A 21,216-nucleotide genomic window follows, 5' to 3' on the forward strand; every position below is an offset into this window, starting at 1 on the left:
ACCCATTGTTGCTGCGTTCTAAATTTGATTAAGATGTCTGTTTTTGGGAATCCAAAATAGTTGCTTCAAATTTAGCTTTTTTCTTTTATGAAGCAGTCTTTTTTGGGATCTCTCATAGCAAGAAAAAACATTACATAAACTTTTTTTTTGAGACAAGGTCTCACTTTGTTACCCAGGCTGGAGTGTAGTGGCATGATCTTGGCTCACTGCAGCCTCGACCTCCTGGGCTCAAGCAGTCCTCCCACCTTCGCGCCCCCAAGTAGCTGGGACTACAGGCACATGCCACTATGCCCGGCTAATTTTTGTATTTTTAGTAGAGACAGGGTTTCACCACGTTGCTCAGGCTGGTCTCGAACTCCTGAGCTCAAGCTCCAGATCTGCCAGTCTTGGCCTCCCAAAGTGCTAAGATTACAGGTGTGAGCCACCGTGCCTGGCCACATAAATGTAAACTTAAAAATACACAGGAAAACCTTTCAGAACACTTTGAAACCTATTTTGGTCCTATTACAATTGCACTGAATGCCCCACAGCCTAATGAAGAGCAATTAGATGTTGTCATTTGGTGACATTCTTGGTGGAGACAGTAAGCTAGGGCCACAGGAGCTGCTTAGTCTCCCAGGGTCCAGCATTGTTTTAGATAACGTGAACAGGATGCTCAAGAGCTAGTCTAAATAATGCTTCATAGCTTATTTTTCCTGTTTGTTGATAAGGATTCATAAAGGTGTCCTTTTCTGGTCATGTCAGGAGAAATTCAAATAAAAAACATTGAATTGGTTTGGAGTTGTCCATTGAAGGGTACTCACAGCAGGAATTGAGGGGCAATTGAGCGTGTGTGTGTATGTATGTAAACATTTATGTTAGAGTGTATGCTAATGTATATGGGGTGCCCACTGCCGTCACCACCCCCCCACCAACAGTAACAAAACCATCAATAGCAATATCCACCAAAACTTCTAATTTGCTTATTAATTTGCTTTATTATTTATAAATAATTCAGAATCTCTCTGAGATCAAAATCCTTTTTTATTACAACATGTTAATAGTAGTCTAATTCAGACCTGCCCTGAGGAAGAACCAAGCAATGAAGCTGTCCATGATTTTAGAAGTTAATTGACTCATTCTTTCTGACCATCTAGATAGTCCCAACATTATTTTAGGCTCCTCCTAGTTAGGTCCACTACCTCATTATTATCCATTGGCCTGGACTTTGGTCTCGCTTATACAGCAAGTAGTAGAGCCTATCACTGTCGACATGTAAACATTTGCATATTTTACATTTATAGAGATACTTTTCACATGTCTCATTTGATCCACTAACATCTGTATGCTTGGAGGATGGAATAATTAAACAATGTATAGCTAAAACCATCCAAACCTCTCAAATATTGTCATCTGATGGGAAGGAAAAGGGGGAAAGAGGAAATTAAATACAGTTATTTCAATTCTTGGCATGATTGACACTGACAATTAAAGAGTAAATTCCATTCAATATTTTCTTCCAACTCATGAGGGTTGGTTGTAAGGATACTTTGCAAGTCAGATTTGTGAGCAGATGTTTGCAACCTAAATTGCTTCAGTTGCGTGAAAAAGTCACAACCTTTCACTGATTTTTATCCTGGGATATCTTTAACAAGGAAAAACTTCAGGCCCAGGAAGTCTGGGGTAAGGGAGGCAGGGATGTGTCAAAGTGCACTTTTCCCCAGGTGCAGGGACAAGTATTTGAGTTTCTTTTATTGACCTTGCAAAGAGCTTTGCACACTTTGCACATCAGTTCTTGAGATGGGTGGGAACATGGACTGCCTGTTTTATGGAGTTCAATTAAGATTGCAGGATCATGCATTCCTTTCATTTTTGGTGCTAGTACCTAGAAGATGGGAATATATTGAACACTTAATACCTTGCTTGGGCAGATAGCTCCAGTTTGCAGAAAGTCTAGATAGGATACTCTGCTATATATCTAGTTTTACTGAGAAGAAAGGGCCCAAGCTAATCAGAATTTTAAAGTAGGTTTCTCAGCCTGGCGTGGTGACTCACACCTGTGATCCCAGCACTTTGGGAGGCTGAGGGAGGCAGATCACTTGAGGTCAGGAGTTTGTGACCAGCCTGGCCAACATGGCGAAACCCTGTCTCTACTAAAAATACAAAAATCAGCCAGGCATGGTGGCACGCACCTGTAATCTCAGCTACTGGGGAGGCTGAGGTGAGAGAACTGCTTGAACCCGGGAGGCAGAAGTTGTAGTGAGCTGAGCTTGTGCCACTGCACTGGATCCAGCCTGGGCAACAGAGCGAGACTCTGTCTCAAAAAAAAAAATCAATAAAATAAAGTAGGTTTCTCTATACCTTGGAATTTTCTATCTCCCACGATAACCTTTGAGTAAACATGTCCATCAAAATGGAAACAAATCAATTTTTAAAATAGAAATTATTCTCATGTCTATTTTAGTGGGAATCCCCCTGAGAAGATAGCCATGTATGACTGAATGCTCTGTGGTTGCTATTTTGTTGCTCTTGGCCAGGAAACTGATCGAAGTGACATACTTAATCTGACCTGCAGACTGGCCACTTCATACTACCAAGATTCCAAAGCAAAGTGTATATACAGTCGGCCCCATGTAGCCTCTGGTTCCATGATGCAACCAATGGCAGATTAGTTGAAAAATATTTGGAAAAAGGCCAAGTGCAGTGGAGTGGTTCATGCCTGTAATCCTAGCACTTTGGGAAGCTGAGGCAGGAAAATCACTGGAGCCCAGGAATTCAAGACCAGCCTGGGCAAAATGGCAAGACCTCATCTCTACAAAAAGTAATTAGCTGGGCTTGGTGGCGTGTGCCTGTAGTCCCAGCTACTTGGGAGGCTGAGGTGGGAGGATCATTTGAGCCCAAGTGAAGGCTGCAGTGAGCCATGATTGCATCACCACACTCCAGCCTGGGTGACAGAGTGAGATCCTATCTCAAAATGAGTAACTAAATAACAAAATTTTTTAAAAAATGGAAAAAAATGAAAAAATAACATAATACACAAATAAAATACAGTATAACAACTCTTTACACAGCATTTACACTTTATTAGGTATTGTAAGTAATCCAGGGATGATTTAAAGTATATAAGGGGATGTGCACAGGTTATGTGCAAATGCCATGCCATTTTATATTAGTGTAGGCTCATGGCTAATAAAGCATGAACCCGACTGAAGCTGCCTGGGTATGTGTCCTTGTTCAGCCACTTTCTGGTAGTATCTCTTTTTTTCTTAACCTCAGTATTCTTATAACAGGGATGTTTTCTCTGTATAAGGCTGTTTTGAGGAATAGTTTCTATATGTAAAGTACTTAGAACAGTGCATAGCATATTGGCCGGGTGCAGTGGCTCACGCCTGTAATCCCAAGCACTTTGGGAGGCCGAGGCAGGCGGATCACGAGGTCAGCAGATCGAGACCATCCTGGCTAACACGGTGAAACCCCGTCCCACTAAAAATACAAAAAATTAGCTGGGAGTGGTGGCGGGCGCCTGTAGTCCCAGCTACTCCGGAGGCTGAGGCAGGAGAATGGCGTGAACCCGGGAGGCGGAGCTTGCAGTAAGCCGAGATCACGCCACTGCACTGCAGCCTGGGCGACAGAGCGAGACTCCGTCTCAGAAAAAACAAAACAAAACAAAACAAAAAAACCGTGCGTGGCATCTAGGAAGCCCTTAATAGATACTGGCTTAAAAATAATTAGGTATTTCCTAGTGAGGTATACCTAACTACAAGTGCTGTTTTAACTATGCCTACTCTGTGTGCTTTACACTAGATATTGTTCAAGGCTAGAATAATGAGCCCCATGAGCAGGGTTTCATAGCATTTAAGATTCCAACACCAGCCTTCAGTCATGGGTACAGGTGGCCTGTGCCATCCAGCTAGCTGCACTGCCTCCAGACTGGGTGGCCTGCTCCTCCTCCGTTGGATAAAAATAGCCTGACTCCTCACTGAAACAACCACCATGTTATTTGTGTCCTTGGGAAGCTGAAAGTAATAGAGCTCTAAGTCTGGCATTGCCAGCTGTCAGCAGAACTGAAATGCAAAGTGCCACATGTGTCTACACTGTACCCACTGGCCTCCAAGTCGCAACTCCCATTCCCCCATCTTGATTTTTTTCCATTCTCAAATTCATTATTTCCCCTATAGGTGATTGTGGAATGGAAACAGATTTAGATTTCCTACCTATTTAGATTTTTTCCATACTAAAATTACAAAGCAGAAAAACTGCTACTGACACATTTTTGGTTAGAAAAATCTGGATGTGGTTCCTATGCCTAGCCTAGTCATATAAATTCTCTCCCCATGTATCTTTGTGTGTGTGTGAAACAGGGTCTTGTCACCCAGGCTGGAGTGCAGTGGTGCAATCACAGCTCACCATGGTCTTGACTTCCTGGGCTCAAGCGATCCTCTCACTTCAGCCTCCCTAGTAGTAGGGACTACAGGCTCACATCACCACGTGCAACTAATTTGTTTTGATTTTTGGTAGAGACAGGTGTCACTATGGTGCCCAGGCTAGTAACTCCTGGGCTCCAGCAATCCTCCTGCCTTGGCCTCCCAAACTCCTGGGATTACAGGCATGAGTCACTAAGCCCAGCCTCTCCTCATCAAAACCATTCCCTCTTTGTAAGAGATTCTTCCTATGTCTTAAAACTTAATACTTTTATTCCTTCCCTGGAGCCATAGTTTTATTTATTTATTTATTTATTTATTTGGCAGGGTCTCACTTTGTTGCCCAGGCTGGAGTGCAGTGGCACAATCATAGGCTCACTGCAGCCTTGACCTCCTGGACTCAAGTGATCCTCCCTCCTCAGCCTCCTGAGTAGCTGGGACTACAGGTGTGCGCCACCACACCAGTTTTTTTGTTGTTGTTTGTTTTGTTTTTTGTTTTTGTTTTTTGTTTGTTTGTTTGTTTGTTTGTTTGTTTTTTGAGGCGGAGTCTCGCTCTGTCGCCCGGACTGGAGTGCAGTGGCCGGATCTCAGCTCACTGCAAGCTCCGCCTCTCGGGTTTACGCCATTCTCCTGCCTCAGCCTCCCGAGTAGCTGGGACTACAGGCGCCCGCTACCTCGCCCGGCTAGTTTTTTGTATTTTTTTAGTAGAGACGGGGTTTCACCATGTTAGCCAGGATGGTCTCCATCTCCTGACCTTGTGATCCGCCCGTCTCGGCCTCCCAAAGTGCTGGGATTACAGGCTCGAGCCACCGTGCCCGGCCTGTTGTTTGTTTTTGTTTTGGTAGAAACAGGGTCTCTCCATGTTGCCCAGGCTGGTTGCAAACTCCTGGGCTCAAGCAATCCACCCCCCTCAGCCTCCCAAAGTGCTGGGCTTGTAGGCGTGAGCCACCGCACCTGTCCCTGTCTGCTCTTTTTTTTTTTTTTTTTTTTTTTTGAGATGGAGTCTTACTCTGTTGCCCAGGCTGGAGTGCAGTGGTGTGATCTCGGCACACTGCAACCTCCGCCTCTCAGGTTCAAGCCGATTCTCCTGCCTCAGCCTCCCAAGTAGCTGGGATTACCGGCTGTCTTTTGTATTTTTAGTAGAGATGGGGTTTCACCATGTTGCTCAGGCTGGTCTCGAACCCCAGACCTCAGGTGATCCACCCACTTCAGCCTCCCAAAATGCTGGATTACAGGCATATAGGTGAGCCACAGAGATAAGAGTAGCAAGCAGTGATGGGGAGAAGATAATCAATCTAGTGTAGGAAAGATGGAAAGAATGGTGATATTTCACAACTGCTAGACTGACACTTTAACTTGGGAGTTATCCCTCTATAAACTGGATATTTGCTGAGCAAAGTTTAAAGAAAGCTCCATGTATTCAGTTATGTTTTCCAAACCCCACTTCTCATAAGCCAGTGGCTTAGAGTGCTTGCTCTAATTTCTATATTGCATTAAACAAGGGTGGGATTTCTTTTCATTCAAACCATTTGTGACTTTGCCCTTTAGTGACCTCTACCATCACCCTATCATTAATGATCCAAGTGATTAGAATGGATGGCTATGTGTTTGTAGGTTGTTTGTTGTCTTTAATGAATAGATTCATTGAATGGAATTAACTGTGCTCTTCTAGAACATTGGATCTGTGTTCTCATTTAGATTGTATTTGTAATCTCCCCACTCCCCACCATCAACAGTGGCATAATGTGAATTAATATATGTGGTATCTGCCATTTAAAAACCATGATCTCTCTCCTTCCTTTTTTTGTCTTAAACATAGGACATGGATTTGATTGACATACTTTGGAGGCAAGATATAGATCTTGGAGTAAGTCGAGAAGTATTTGACTTCAGTCAGCGACGGAAAGAGTATGAGCTGGAAAAACAGAAAAAACTTGAAAAGGAAAGACAAGAAGAACTCCAAAAGGAGCAAGAGAAAGCCTTTTTCGCTCAGTTACAACTAGATGAAGAGACAGGTGAATTTCTCCCAATTCAGCCAGCCCAGCACATCCAGTCAGAAACCAGTGGATCTGCCAACTACTCCCAGGTAGAGTACTCCATTCTTGGGAAAGTTATGGCAGGGTTTAAGGAAACACTGACCAAGGAATTAAAATATCTGGATTTGAGTTCCAGCTTTGCCTTTCTTTTACTTAACTTTGTCAAATCTACCTTCCAACCTCAGCCTCCTGATGAGTCCAGTACCCAACCTACTAATCTTAACAGTTATTGTGAGGATTGGGAAGACATAAGTTACACAAAAGAGTTTTATAAAGTAGAGAAACATCCCGTAAGGATCAAGTAGCAGCAATAGAAGTAGTGGCAGGAGAACAAGTAGTAGGGATTACTGGCGTTACTGTGTGTGGCAAGCACTGTTTTAAGGACTTAACATATACTGACTGATTAAATCAACACAACTATATTAATTAGGTACCATTATCCCTATTTTATCTGCGATGAGCAACTGAAGCTGAAAAAGGTTAAATAATTTGCCCAGATCACTCAGAAAATTGGAGGAACTAAGATTTGAACCCACGTGGTCTGGTTCAAATTGTGTACCAAAGTGATCTCTGAAATAAGATAAATATTTACCTAACTTGATTATATTTTATGAACATCAATTATTGAATATTTACTTGGCAATGGAATATGTAACCATTTTTGTCTTCCTTTGTGTCATTCCCTTTTATCAGGTTGCCCACATTCCCAAATCAGATGCTTTGTACTTTGATGACTGCATGCAGCTTTTGGCGCAGACATTCCCGTTCGTAGATGACAATGAGGTAAGGTATAAAATAACCTGGTTAGTAGCAAAACTCCCTAACTATAAAATAACAATCATATTCTATGTAAGTCCCGTCAATGAGTCTCCACTTAAAAGAATAAAAACAGTTTTAGGAGGAAATTTTTTAACCAAGGAAATACTCTATCAAGGAAACCTTAGCCTATAGATAACTTTACAATTAAGAAAAAAAAAAAAAAAAACCTTCACACAATACAAAACCAAAACCATTTACTATTGCATAGCCAGAAACATGGACAGCATAACCATGGAAACAAATAACTCATTTGCTGCAAGTATCTAAGAGGTTTTGGTGAGTAAAAAGCCAGCTGGGCAATAAACGAAGACTTCTTCAGTTAACAGTTTTAATAAATCGGTTTTATCGGTACCACTATGCTAGATATTATATAAACTAAATGCTAAAGATTGTACTTACTCATTTTAAAGTTTACTTTCAAATGCATAGGCTGAAACAATTAGGCCAGCAAATAGTAAATTTGAGTCAGTGTGGTAGGTAAAAAAGATTTGTTTCATTGTTTACAAACAGGGGTCATGACTGGTTAGTAAGTAGAGAGACACGGAACTGCAGCTGATTCCATTTTGTATTGTGGTGGTGCCTTAGAGCTTACTTATCCCCTGTTGGTGGAAGACTCATCAATCAATGCCTTATCAATTTTAGGTTTCTTCAGCTACGTTTCAGTCACTTGTTCCTGATATTCCCGGCCACGTCGAGAGCCCAGTCTTCATTGCTACTAATCAGGCTCAGTCGCCTGAAACTTCTGTTGCTCAGGTAGCCCCTGTTGATTTAGACGATATGCAACAGGACATTGAGCAAGTTTGGGAGGAGCTATTATCCATTCCTGAGTTACAGGTAACTAAAATAGAATGTAATACTGAAGATAGTATTTTATATTCAGTGCCTGTAGTCATTCTGATTATTTATATGCCACCTATTTTAGGAAGGATTGGAGGGTGCTATTAAATTAGTCATGAGTACTGCCCATGCTAGTTAAATGGGTTGGATATCTTGAGGATAGAATGTTATAAACCTGACGTCTGATCTGGGAACTCTGAAAATAATACATATGCTTAGGCATAAATACGTATTGGAAATGAGAATTATCTCTAAATGATAGAGATAATAAATTATAGAGATAAGCGTGAAGATAATGTGGGTAGGGAGTTTATCTAAATTTATCACGTATTATCATGGATTAACTTTGATTTATATAGTATAAACTTCTTTCCCATGCAGTGTCTTAATATTGAAAATGACAAGCTGGTTGAGACTACCATGGTTCCAAGTCCAGAAGCCAAACTGACAGAAGTTGACAATTATCATTTTTACTCATCTATACCCTCAATGGAAAAAGAAGTAGGTAACTGTAGTCCACATTTTCTTAATGCTTTTGAGGATTCTTTCAGCAGCATCCTCTCCACAGAAGACCCCAACCAGCTGACAGTGAACTCATTAAATTCAGATGCCACAGTCAACACAGATTTTGGTGATGAATTTTATTCTGCTTTCATAGCTGAGCCCAGTATCAGCAACAGCATGCCCTCACCTGCTACTTTAAGCCATTCACTCTCTGAACTTCTAAATGGGCCCATTGATGTTTCTGATCTATCACTTTGCAAAGCTTTCAACCAAAACCACCCTGAAAGCACAGCAGAATTCAATGATTCTGACTCTGGCATTTCACTGAACACAAGTCCCAGTGTGGCATCACCAGAACACTCAGTGGAATCTTCCAGCTGTGGAGAGACACTACTTGGCCTCAGTGATTCTGAAGTGGAAGAGCTAGATAGTGCCCCTGGAAGTGTCAAACAGAATGGTCCTAAAACACAACCAGTACATTCTTCTGGGGATACGGTACAACCCTTGTCACCATCTCAGGGGCAGAGCACTCCCGTGCATGATGCCCAATGTGAGAACACACCAGAGAAAGAATTGCCTGTAAGTCCTGGTCATCGAAAAACCCCATTCACAAAAGACAAACACTCAAGCCGCTTGGAGGCTCATCTCACAAGAGATGAACTTAGGGCAAAAGCTCTCCAGATCCCATTCCCCGTAGAAAAAATCATTAACCTCCCTGTTGTTGACTTCAACGAAATGATGTCCAAAGAGCAGTTCAATGAAGCTCAACTTGCATTAATTCGAGATATACGTAGGAGGGGTAAGAATAAAGTGGCTGCTCAGAATTGCAGAAAAAGAAAACTGGAAAATATAGTAGAACTAGAGCAAGATTTAGATCATTTGAAAGATGAAAAGAAAATTGCTCAAAGAAAAAGGAGAAAATGACAAAAGCCTTCACCTACTGAAAAAACAACTCAGCACCTTATATCTCGAAGTTTTCAGCATGCTACGTGATGAAGATGGAAAACCTTATTCTCCTAGTGAATACTCCCTGCAGCAAACAAGAGATGGCAATGTTTTCCTTGTTCCCAAAAGTAAGAAGCCAGATGTTAAGAAAAACTAGATTTAGGAGGATTTGACCTTTTCTGAGCTAGTTTTTTTGTACTATTATACTAAAAGCTCCTACTGTGATGTGAAATGCTCATACTTTATAAGTAATTCTATGCAAAATTATAGCCAAAACTAGTATAGAAAATAATATGAAACTTTAAAAAGCATTGGAGTGTCAGTATGTTGAATCAGTAGTTTCACTTTAACTATAAACAATTTCGTAGGACACCATTTGGGCTAGTTTCTGTGTAAGTGTAAATACTACAAAAACTTATTTATACTGTTCTTATGTCATTTGTTATATTCATAGATTTATATGATGATATGACATCTGGCTAAAAGCAAATTATTGCAAAACTAACCACTATGTACTTTTTTATAAATACTGTATGGACAAAAAATGGCATTTTTTATATTAAATTGTTTAGCTCTGGCAAAACAATTTTAAGAGCTGGTACTAATAAAGGATTATTATGACTGTTAAATTATTTGTTTGGGATTCCTTTGAGTTTATTCACAAGTAGTATTTTCCATAAGATCATCCTTTTAATTTAGATGTTTTGCATTTTCACAATGTTTTATTTGAAAATATAAAAATCATTTTATACTAAATTTCTAGTACCAGGGTTACAGAAAAATAAAGTATATCAAGAGGATACTTTGCCTCTTCAATAGCAGGTACATCTAAACACAAGAAAATGTTATACACTGACATGAAAGCATTGATTCATTTATTTCCATCAGTAGATACACACCCACTATACACTAGGCACAGTTTGAAGTAGAAAGGACAAAACCAATATCCCTCCCCTGGAACTTGCATTCTAGTGAAGGGGAGGTAACAAGCATACTCCACTATGTTAGAAGGAATTGGATGGGGAAAACCAGTAAAAAGCCTCACAACTTAAGGCTGTAAATGGGAAGAGCCTTACTGAAGTGGCAACATTTGAAGGTGGGAGGGAGAAGCCGTTCTCATAGCCAAGAGCACTGTAGACAAAACACAGCGGGTCCAAAGGCTGAACCACATTTGAGAAAAAACAAAGACAATGTGGCTGAAGAAAGGGATGGCGGTGGAATATGACAGAGCCTCGTAAGTCTACATAAGTGAGGTGGGGAGCTAATGGTGCTGTTCAGGAGTAACATTCAACTGTGTTTTTAAAGTTCCCTCTGGGGTTTGTGACTGCTGGCAGTGGCTGCCTAGCTTTCTGGTAAAGGAGTGCAGTTAGTGGCAGGTGGCTGTACCAATCCGGATGGAGAAAGAAGCTGGGTTGGTCAGTACAGTGGTGGCAGCTGGACTGGCCATTTCTGCTGCAGGTTTTGCAAGCCAGGAAGCACATATAGCCTGAAGTAAAACAGGATTTTCAAAGTCTACCAAAATCTGCCTTCAGCGGTGGCTATTAGAGAGGTGGGTTTGAACCCAAAATGACAAAATGGGAAGCAGCAATACTACCTGTAAGCCTTACTGCCAGGAAGGGAAAATAAAAGAGATGCTCAGTAACAAATACCATCTTAAATCGCCCAAAGAAGGATCTCCTTATATAGCAACCCAAATCAATGAAGCTAAGGATTTACTAGGTCAAGCCCAAAAAAGAAATAAATGTATGATGACTTTTAGCTTCCTACTACTTTTTATGTATGTAAATAATCAATTTTTTTTTTTTTTTTTTTTTTTTTGACGGAGCCTTGCCCTGTCGCCCAGGCTGAAGTGCAGTAGTGCAATCTCAGCTCACTGCAACCTCCGCCTCCCGGGTTCAAGCGATTCTCCTGCCCCAGCCTCCTGAGAGGCTGGGATTACAGGCGCGCGCCTCCGCACCCAGCTAATTTTTGCATTTTTAGTAGAGACGAGGTTTCACCATGTTGGTCAGGCTGGTCTCGAACTTCTGACCTCGTGATCCGTCCGCTTCGGCCTCCCAAAGTGCTAGGATTACAGGCGTGAGCCACCACGCCCGAGTTGAGTATCAACGTTCTATAAAATGCCTCAGAGCTACAACTTTTAAAGTTTCCTCTGGCTTGTATGTTGAGAACAGCATAGAGGGTAAGGATGGGAGTAGGGAAACCGATTGAGAGGTTCATGCATTATGATGGTGGCTTGGTCCAGGGTGATAGAAGGGGGTAGTCAGGGACATCGGATTCTGCCACGTCTCAGAGAACTAAAAGGATTTTCTGGTAGAATGGATTTGAGTCCGGAAGTTTAACATCTTTAAGAATTGAGTTGTCCGAGGATGGAGAAGACAGGATAGAGGGAGACCCAGGTGGGAAAATCAGTTCCTTTTTGGACATACTGAGAGATCTATCAGACGTTTAAACTGGAGTGTACAAAAACAAGTTCCCTCAAAACCCTGTGAAAATCTGCATGCTAATGAATCATTCAGTTTTCGATTATTTCCTCACCTAAGCACGTTTCACTTGTTCATATTGTTTTGCCTTTTTAAAGTGAGGAAATGGAGATTCATTTGTTTAAAATAAGCGCTGCATGTGTTAACTATTCAGTGAAGACTCCTAGCAACCCATTAGGAGCGATGTAGTGTTAGAAATACTGTTCCTGGAACCAGACTGCATGGGCTTGCTGCTAATTCCTAGAATGACCTTTAGCAACTCACTTTTTTTTTTTTTTTTTTTTTTTGAGATGGAGTCTGGCTCTGTCACCCAGGCTGGAGTGCAGTGGGGCTATCTCGGCTCACTGCAAGCTCTGCCTCCTGGGTTCACGCCATTCTTCTGCCTCCTCTTAAGCGTATTTTCTCATTTATAAAGCAGAGTGGTACTCACTGGGTCACCCCCACAAAAAGCACTGCGCCTAGCTCATGGTAAACATTGCATAAACGATGGGTGTTTTGTCAGTTTCCTTTAGTCTTGTATACTTTTTGGCTACAAGTGAATCCAGTCAAATTAGCTTACAAGAGAATTTCACTGTCTGGCATTGAAAATGACTTCAAGGACTAATGGATCTAAGGATTCAAATGTGAAGATTTTGTGTTCTTCTTCTTGAGCTGGAGTCCCACTGTTGCCCACGATGGAGTGCAGTGGCACAATCTCGGCTCACTGCAACCTCCACCTCTCAGGTTCAAGTGATTCTCCTGCCTCAGCCTCCCAATTAGCTGGGATTACAGGTATCCACCACCCGCCGGCTTTTTTTTTTTTTCTTTTGCATTTTTAGTGGAGACAGGTTTTCACCATGATGACCAGGATGGTATGGAACTCCCAACCTCAAGTGATCCTCCTTGGCCTCCCAAAGTGCTAGGATTACACGCGAGCCACCACCCCAAGCCAAATGTGAAGATTTTGGGTCCTGAATATTTTTCACGTGCTATCAAGGAACTTCCTTCCTCTGATGGTGTGGTGATGGGGAATCTCGGGAGAAGACATCACTTTTCCAAACTCAGATAATCCCAGGTCTCCAACAAACTATATTTTTAGACCAAATTGTGAGTGGGGAGATGGTGGCAAGAATCTCAGCAGCAGCCCTATCTGGAGCACCTAACATTGACTGGTATTTGAAGGGGGAAGAGCATTGCTGGGCAGACAAAAACAGACATTCTTTGGAAGTAAACTTCAAAGTATTCTGACCAATTATACAAGGTAACTGGCCATAGAAACTTATGATACCTAAAAATACTACAGTGAAGTATAAAACACTGTGAGAAATTATAAATTTCAAATAAATCCCAACTATGCCATGACTAATAAAACCAATTGTTCATTTCTCTTCATCTGCATTTGCGTTGAGAGCTTTATACCTGTGCTCAAATTTGACTATCAAACTATAATTGCACACCACTTTATATAAAAACCTATCTTCTTGCCAAGATTTCCCAAGTTCCTGTTTTTGAGGGGGGCACTGCTCAAATGTTTGCCATATCCGTATTTGTGACTAAGCTTCAGAATACATCCATTTAAACATAGCTACCAGGGTGCTTTGTCTTCAGTTGATGCTGTTTAACACCTGAGAACTGGGAAAAAATTAAAGACTAGAAAACTTCAATCCTATATTGGGGTGGAGGGGGGAAGACATTGGCATAACTTTCATCACCCATTAGAATTTTAGGTATGCTTCAGGATATCCTTGTAAGACAGTATCCAGCATTACCAAGATGCTATCTTTAGGGTCCGTAAGACAGGTGCTAGGTTAAGTTCTTTAAGCTATTGAATTTAACCTTCTGATTGAGGGAGGGGATTATAAATCCATTTTACCACACACACACACAAAAGTGTGTAAGTGTGCATGTGGGGAATCAGGTTAAAACAGTTAACCTGTAGTTTTTAGGTCTGAGAATTTTGATGGGAAGAAACTTTCTTCTTCATTTTTACTTCATTTCCTTCAGTATTCCAGACAACGAACCACTGGTATTTCACTGTACTTGGCTTAAACTACAATTTAAACCACATTATCACTTATGCATCAGAACTTCAATGTTAGAAATCAGACCCACCATTAGGCCTAGTTTAGTGTTTCAAGTACTTAATATTTTGGTAATTATTTTCATGTAACATTTGAGTAATCTCACCTGTATCTCATGCCATGTAAAAATCAACATTCTAAGGGGCCTGCTGGAATACCAAACTGCCAGAGAGCACGGCATTAAAAGGAACCAAGTAACCTGCCCAAGCTCACAAAACTGCTTTTACATTCTGTATTTAACATTTCTTACTGATAAAATCTGACCCAACAATCAGAGTAACAAAAACCTATGAATTACATTTTCTTTCAGTACCTATTGAGAAAAATAAGACCACTGACTTCAAATAGACAATCCATCAGAATTCTTTTGATATAAAGGATGTAAGTTTACTCAGCATTTACTGAACAGCATAGTTAATACAATTAAAAAATTAAGTTACCTGGAGCCTCCAGATACAGCTAAACATTTTACACAATTCCTTTGCGATGACAAGTCCTTTAAGTAATTAGTGGCTATATATATATGGATGTAGTGAATGTAACTTTCATATATTTTAAGGTATTTTTAAGCTGTCAACATTCTTGTGTATACCTTTCACCCAGTTACTATTTCTTTACCAATAAAAGTTGAACAGTACGGGTTAATTCCCATTTCCTAGCAAGCTTTCAGAACTGTGCACTATGTACACTTCAATGCGCCCTTGCCATTACCTGGTGTTAGAGTCTCTGAAAATGTATTAAGCTTAAAAAGGCTTTTACCTATTACCACCTTACATCCCCCTAAACCTTGGCATTGTAATATATTCAAAGTTAAAATCAACCCAATGTATCCAATTTTGCAAAAGAAAACAATCTACATCATTTACTACGTCTGTGACACACACATGCAAACTCAAATTTTATCTCATTTCCTATTTTGCAGTTTATATAACAATGTCCTTTTACTGGGAGAAAACAAGGGTAAATACACTTTTGTTGGAAGTAAGTCCACACTCGTCCTTTATTATTCCAGGACCTAAGTATTAAACTGAAATTATGACATGCCATTCTTTTTTGAGACGGAATCTCGCTGTCACCCAAGTTGGAGTGCAGTGGTGCGACCTCCGCTCGCTGCACGTTCGGACTTCTGGGTTCACACCCTTCTCCTGCCTCAGCCTCCTGGGTAGCTGAGACTACAGGTGCCCACCACCACGCCCAGCTCATTTTTTATATTTTTTAGTAGAGATGGGGTTTCGTCATGTTAGCTAGGATGGTCTCAATCTCCTGACCTTGTGATCTGCCTTGGTGTCCCGAAGTGCTGGGATTACAGGTGTGAGCCACCATGCCCAGCCTAGACATGCCATTCTTTAAGATTACTTAAATAACTGCACAGAATATGAAACCAGTGTTTGAATACAAGCAAAACGAGTTTGCATTAAGTCTAACAGCTAGCCAAGGACCCTCATCTGGCTTCAACTTATGAAGTATTTCACTTGAAAAAAACTATATTGGGGAAAATGCTTAATAGCTATTAAGGCTAGAAATCCAAATACACATGTAATTTCAAATAAAAAAATTATCAAAGACCTACCCCCATAAATGAATCCAGGAAAACATAATCATTACCCACATCATCCTTACCCTTTTCCTCTTGGGTTAAATCAGTGTAGTTTAAGACTACTAAATTTCCTGAAAGGTTTTCCCCAACTTACTTTCACCATATAGTACTGAACCACTCCACTGCCCCTCTCTGAAGATCAAGAAACTAGGGAATTACAACAACTGAAATGCCCTTTCCCTCCTAGCAACCATCTTTTTCTCCTGGTTTGTTTCTATTCATTCACTCGTTTATCCTTTTTCCCCTCAAAGGTTCAGATGCCTCACATGTATCACCCAAATACCTAATATATTGTCAAGACCTAAACTATTTTAGGCAACAAGTGCTGATAACTTTAAAAAATATTTTTTCTTCCATGCCTATTTCCCATGGCTTATTTCCCATATAATAGGATTCACATATTTTTAAAATAACTGATAAAGGCTCACTCCAAGTTTCCTGTTGTTTTATTACTTACTGGTAAAATAAGTCAAAGTATTCATCTATAGTGTTTAAGTCACACGAACATTGTGAAGTGACAAAACAACACACACATTTCTAAAAATATTTTAATGAAAAGTTATCTTTCTGTAAACATTTCATTATACTACAAATGAAACATCTGAATCCATTACAGAACACTTCTGAATTCTTAAAAATCAGAAAACATACTGAAGTTTTAAAGTAATTTTGAATAGATAGGCTAACAATCCTTACATTACCCTTGCACACTGGCATGCTTATTCACTAATTTGTGACATTACTGGAACTCCAAGAGATACTGTTAATTAGGTTTCAACTTTTGACTATTACGTATCGGAACTCTTAAAACCAAGCCTATTTCAATTAGTTACTTAAATGTACTTCATTACCACATACTCTCCTTTAGGACATGAGTATAAATTCAGCTTTTTAGAAGTGTAGTATTAGAAGCAGTAACCTACAAATTGGTTTAACAAAATCAGTTAAATCTGCCCCAACCACTTATATAACAATTTTTTTTTAACTGCTGCTACAACTTATGAGAATACTGTATTTTTCAGAAACGACAATGGAACTATGTTTAAACAAAATAATTTTATTTCATAAAAGAAATGAACTAGAAAGAACAATGCCCTTAAAAAATAAAATGTTTGCTTCACTAAAACCATGTTGTGTGGGAAATTCATCAAAGGCTGTTACCTTATTCAACACGTGTAGAAATTGTTCTCATTTAGATACAGAGCCAACCAGTCATTTTCTGAGACTAAACACTGGCAAACTGCGTCTTCATGTAGGGAACTGATAATTTAGAAACTAGTCTGCATATTCACTATCTGTCTCCAAAGGATTGTTTTTTTAAGTAAACTAACCACCTAAATGGTTAAGCCCTTTTGGGGCAGCAAAACAGCCCTTATTACCCAACAACAACCAGTCTGAACAGTAATTCAGTATTCTTCAGGAAAACGTCTTTTTACAAAGGAGCACTAATTAGGCCCCCACTGCCTAACAGATGAACCAAAACAAAAAAGGAAGCAAAATGTAACCTATTGGTCCAATGAATTCCCTGAATTTATATGCAAGAGAACATATGAGGCCACTTGAAGACTAACCTTTATCGATGACATCTGGTAAACTTTTGAGACGGGGTCTATAACCAAGGCTGGAATACAGTGGGGCAGTCAGCTCACTGCAGCCTTAACTGCCTGGGATCAAGGCTTCCTCCCACCTCAGCCTCCCAAGTAGCTGGGACTACAGATGTGTACCACCAAGCCCAGCTAATTTTTGTATTTTTTGTTGACAGGGTCTCGCTATGTTGCCCAGGCTAGTGTCAAACTCCTGGACTCGGGATCCATCTGCCTCAGCCTCCCAAAGTGCTGGGATTACAGGCGTGAGCCATTGTGCCTGGCCCTGGTAACTTTTAATGTTCCTCTGAAGGTGTTTTCCTAGTTTGAGGATTGGCAGCTTAGTGTGCTGTGTGTAATGCTTATTACAAAAATGGTTTTCACAAAAGCTGACGCTACTTTCTCTTACCAAAAATTGAGTTTACCCTGAAGACACTAATAATGAATTGCATACACGAGGGGTCACAACTGACTTCATATTAATACTTATGGCTATTTTGCAGAAGAATTTTTAAAACTAAGGTTTAAAATGTGTTGGACATGGTACCCAGGTAGTTTTCAGTCGAAGGATTTTACCCATGTGCCTACTAGAGAGGAACAAAGTTGTGAAATATGTAATGTAGACTTGCAGGGAAACAAATGGTGTCATCAGGTTTTACTGTCAACTACAAACCTTACCCAGCCAGAAACCTTCGTATTTTAGATGGTAGGAAAGACATTCCTCATTTAGGCAAGTAGGGTTCTCATTCAACCTGCAAATCAAAAAGATTACTCTTACCTTGCTTTACAAAAAATTACTCTTTAATTAGTGAAAAAATTCAAATTCAAGCCTTACCTAATGCTTATTGCCCTTCCTTGCAGGTCTAAATGCTAGACCTAGTGACTGTGGCAACTATCTCTCATTGATGTTCCAAAAGGCGAAGAGCTCCTTCCTGCTAGACTTTCTTCGATATTTCAGTTGTAATAAGCAGATTTAACTAGCTTTTGGAAAGTTGCTCACTATCATCATAGTATCTTATGCCTTCACTTCTCTGTAGTTGAAGCTCTTGCTGCTGCCTTGTCATTCTTTATTTATGCTGACTTGTCCAAACACAAAAGGCTGCTGAAGTCCTGTCTTAGTGAGTTTCCTTTGATCCACACTGTGCTTAAAAAGCACATCTTAGGTCCTTTAAAGCTGGTTAAATCGCTCTCCTCATGGCTTACTTTTCCACACTGTTCACAAGATCTAAGCTAATACAACTTATAAACAGGTCACATACACAGATTTCACCTGCTTATAGGTTGTAAACATCAACTTACTGTAAATGTTTTCACTATAATACTAGTTCCAGAACACAGAAAGTTGGTTAACAGTACAAGTAACCTCATGCCATTAAAGGATACTGTCAAGGTTGTGTCAAACAATTTCACAAACAAAACAGGAAATGTTAATCTCCCCCATTCCTTTAAACTTTATTTATATGAATAAAAGAACTTGAGACAATTTAGCTCAATTTTAATGTTTCCCAAGCATTACTTTGACCAGGTACCCAGGTTTAAGTTATGAACATTGACAGTGTCCATTATATAACCACACTTGAAGTTATTAAGGACTTAACCATTTTCTAATATTAGCCTATTTTCTACACTGCTTTTCACATATATGCCCATTAACAAATGGAATGTCTGTTACATTTATTGTTTTGTGAATGTTTCTGGAAAACTGCAGTATGTGTGAAGACCAATTTCCATGCTGGCATTGCATGCATCCAAATATTAATGCACAGAGGCACAGAATTAGAGCAACAAGAGAGCATATTCAAACACTAGCACGCCCCATTCCCCTTTTTATTGCTTGTTTGCTTAGTACTTCTTAAAACAAAAAGAAAGACTTGAATTCAACGTTCAACTACCAAAGAAAGAGTAACAGCAGGGCACATACTCAGGGCTCAAATGAAATTGTAAGCACTAGCTGGCGCAAAACAGTAGACATTGGTTTATATTACTATATATATATATATGACCTTATGATCTAAATCTTCTCAACCAGGGCCTTCCAAACCAATTGGTAACAACATGATTTATGTTGAAATATACACAAGAAATAACAGTACGTTCTTTGGGCATTTAAGAACTCAAGACTATCCAAATTTGAATTCAGGTCTGTAGGAAGTGAGAAGCCTGTACTAAGCAACTGTGCTACATTTCTGCTGCAGTTAGGTTATTTTGGACAATTATACCTAAACTATCCTTGGTTTCATCCAGCAAAATGTATAGAATACAAACAGGAAAGCATGCCAGCCAGTTAGGGGTTTAATAACGCATCATTTTTATTCTCTTGCTCTGAAAACTTGTATCAAAAAAAATTCAACTAAGGAAAGTAACTCAAGATTTATGGGCCTCTTGTGCTTTAAAAAAGAAAAAAAAAAGGTACCTACTAATTTGCTCAGATATAGCAGGCTTAATGGTTCTATATTTGGAAAAGTTTTAAAGAATGGTTTCTAACGTAGGAGAGGGAAAACATCCACTATCCCTTTTCAGAATTTAAATGGAGGACAGTAAACATTCTTTACACCCAAAACCTATGGCAGCAGTTCAAATTTGACCAAGGTAAATGTAGATGGAGATGTTCTAAACACAGCTAGGACTCAGCAAGTCTAACACACTAAAATCATATGATTACATTTTAAATGAAAATGCACAAAAACCAATTAGAAATTTTGAGATTTTTTTCATTTGAAGGTAATCTTAATGCTATTAAATTCACAAATGCTAATTTAAATACCCAATCCTATTTATCTAAAACACACATTGCAAACACACAAATTATCTATTCTCTCCACATGTCAGCGCCCATTCATATCATGGTTTGGAAATGGGGAGACTAGATTCCCCTTAAACTGCAAGTCAGCAGGTGTTTCTTTACAGTTAACTTTAGCAAAATTCATACAAAATAGTAATTAACAATGATCTTCTTTACTTGTTAACTCACAAGGAAACACCTTCAAAACTGCATTTTGTTAAAGTTTCTGTACTAAAATGTAGAAAAACTGAACTACACAAATATTGAAAAGTTAAAAATTCCTTAATTTTTTATTCCTGGTACCACTACCACAATTTACAGGGCAATATACCTGATGTAATGAAAAGAAAAAGAAAAAGACAAAGCTACAACAGATAAAAGACCTCAGGAATGTACATCTAATTGACACTACATTGCATTAATCAATAGCTGCACTTTTTGCAAACTGTGGCTATGACAGTCCTGAACAAGAAGGGTTTCCTGTTTAAGCTGCAGTAACTTTTCTGACTATGGATCATCGTTCCTTCTGTGGCAGATTTTTACAGTTCCTCTAATGCATTTGGGACGACTGTCTCAAAGTAACCTGCAGCTTTCCTGACAACTCCTCGCTCTCTCTCCTGCTAAGAACTGTAGCCTGTTGAATAATACAGGATAAAAAAATTATTACACTCAGTGAACAGTTCCACATATTCTTTTATCATCATAATAAAAATTTAAAGATACCTACCCTTTTCTGCTGTTTTTAGAACCTTCTGCTACCATATCCACCACTTCCACCACCAGATCCATAACCACCTAAAAATAGACATAGTATTTTAAAAGAAGTATACACATTTCTTTAATTAAAAAGGCTCTAAAGAATTAATTTAAGAAAGTACTTGGCCGGGCGCGGTGGCTCAAGCCTGTAATCCCAGCACTTTGGGAGGCCGAGACGGGTGGATCACGAGGTCAGGAGATCAAGACCATCCTGGCTAACATGGTGAAACCCCGTCTCTACTAAAAATACAAAAAACTAGCCGGGCGACCTGGCGGGCGCCTGTAGTCCCAGCTACTCGGGAGGCTGAGGCAGGAGAATGGCGTGAACCCGGGAGGCGGAGCTTGCAGTGAGCTGAGATCCGGCCACTGCACTCCAGCCTGGGCGACAGAGCGAGACTCCGTCTCAAAAAAAAAAAA

At 39.9% G+C, this 21,216-nt stretch overlaps 1 protein-coding gene, 1 long non-coding RNA gene and 1 pseudogene across 2 annotated transcripts in view; 2 read left to right on the plus strand and 1 right to left on the minus strand.

Moving 5' to 3' along the window:
* Window positions 1–10,173, plus strand: part of NFE2L2 (NFE2 like bZIP transcription factor 2) — a 36,833-nt gene extending 26,660 nt beyond the window's left edge. Inside the window, 5 exon segments of the mRNA XM_017868295.1 lie at window positions 6,220–6,486; window positions 7,130–7,219; window positions 7,898–8,089; window positions 8,474–9,489; window positions 9,491–10,173. Of these exon segments, the coding sequence (XP_017723784.1) occupies window positions 6,220–6,486; window positions 7,130–7,219; window positions 7,898–8,089; window positions 8,474–9,489; window positions 9,491–9,698 (1,773 nt within the window). The 3' untranslated portion in view covers window positions 9,699–10,173.
* Window positions 10,174–10,730: 557 nt separating this feature from the next.
* LOC108527102 (mitochondrial import inner membrane translocase subunit TIM14 pseudogene) lies at window positions 10,731–11,361 on the plus strand (annotated as a pseudogene).
* Window positions 11,362–18,696: 7,335 nt separating this feature from the next.
* LOC108527138 (uncharacterized) lies at window positions 18,697–20,864 on the minus strand. Its single transcript, XR_001884710.1, has 2 exons — window positions 20,771–20,864; window positions 18,697–20,677 (listed from the first exon to the last, which is right to left on the minus strand). It is a non-coding gene; the product is annotated as an uncharacterized LOC108527138 (long non-coding RNA).
* Between the last annotated feature and the right edge of the window lie 352 nt (window positions 20,865–21,216).

Source organism: Rhinopithecus bieti, unplaced genomic scaffold (assembly GCF_001698545.2).
Source record: "Rhinopithecus bieti isolate Rb0 unplaced genomic scaffold, ASM169854v2 scaffold_3062, whole genome shotgun sequence".
In the NCBI taxonomy this organism is placed as follows: Eukaryota; Metazoa; Chordata; class Mammalia; order Primates; family Cercopithecidae; genus Rhinopithecus; species Rhinopithecus bieti.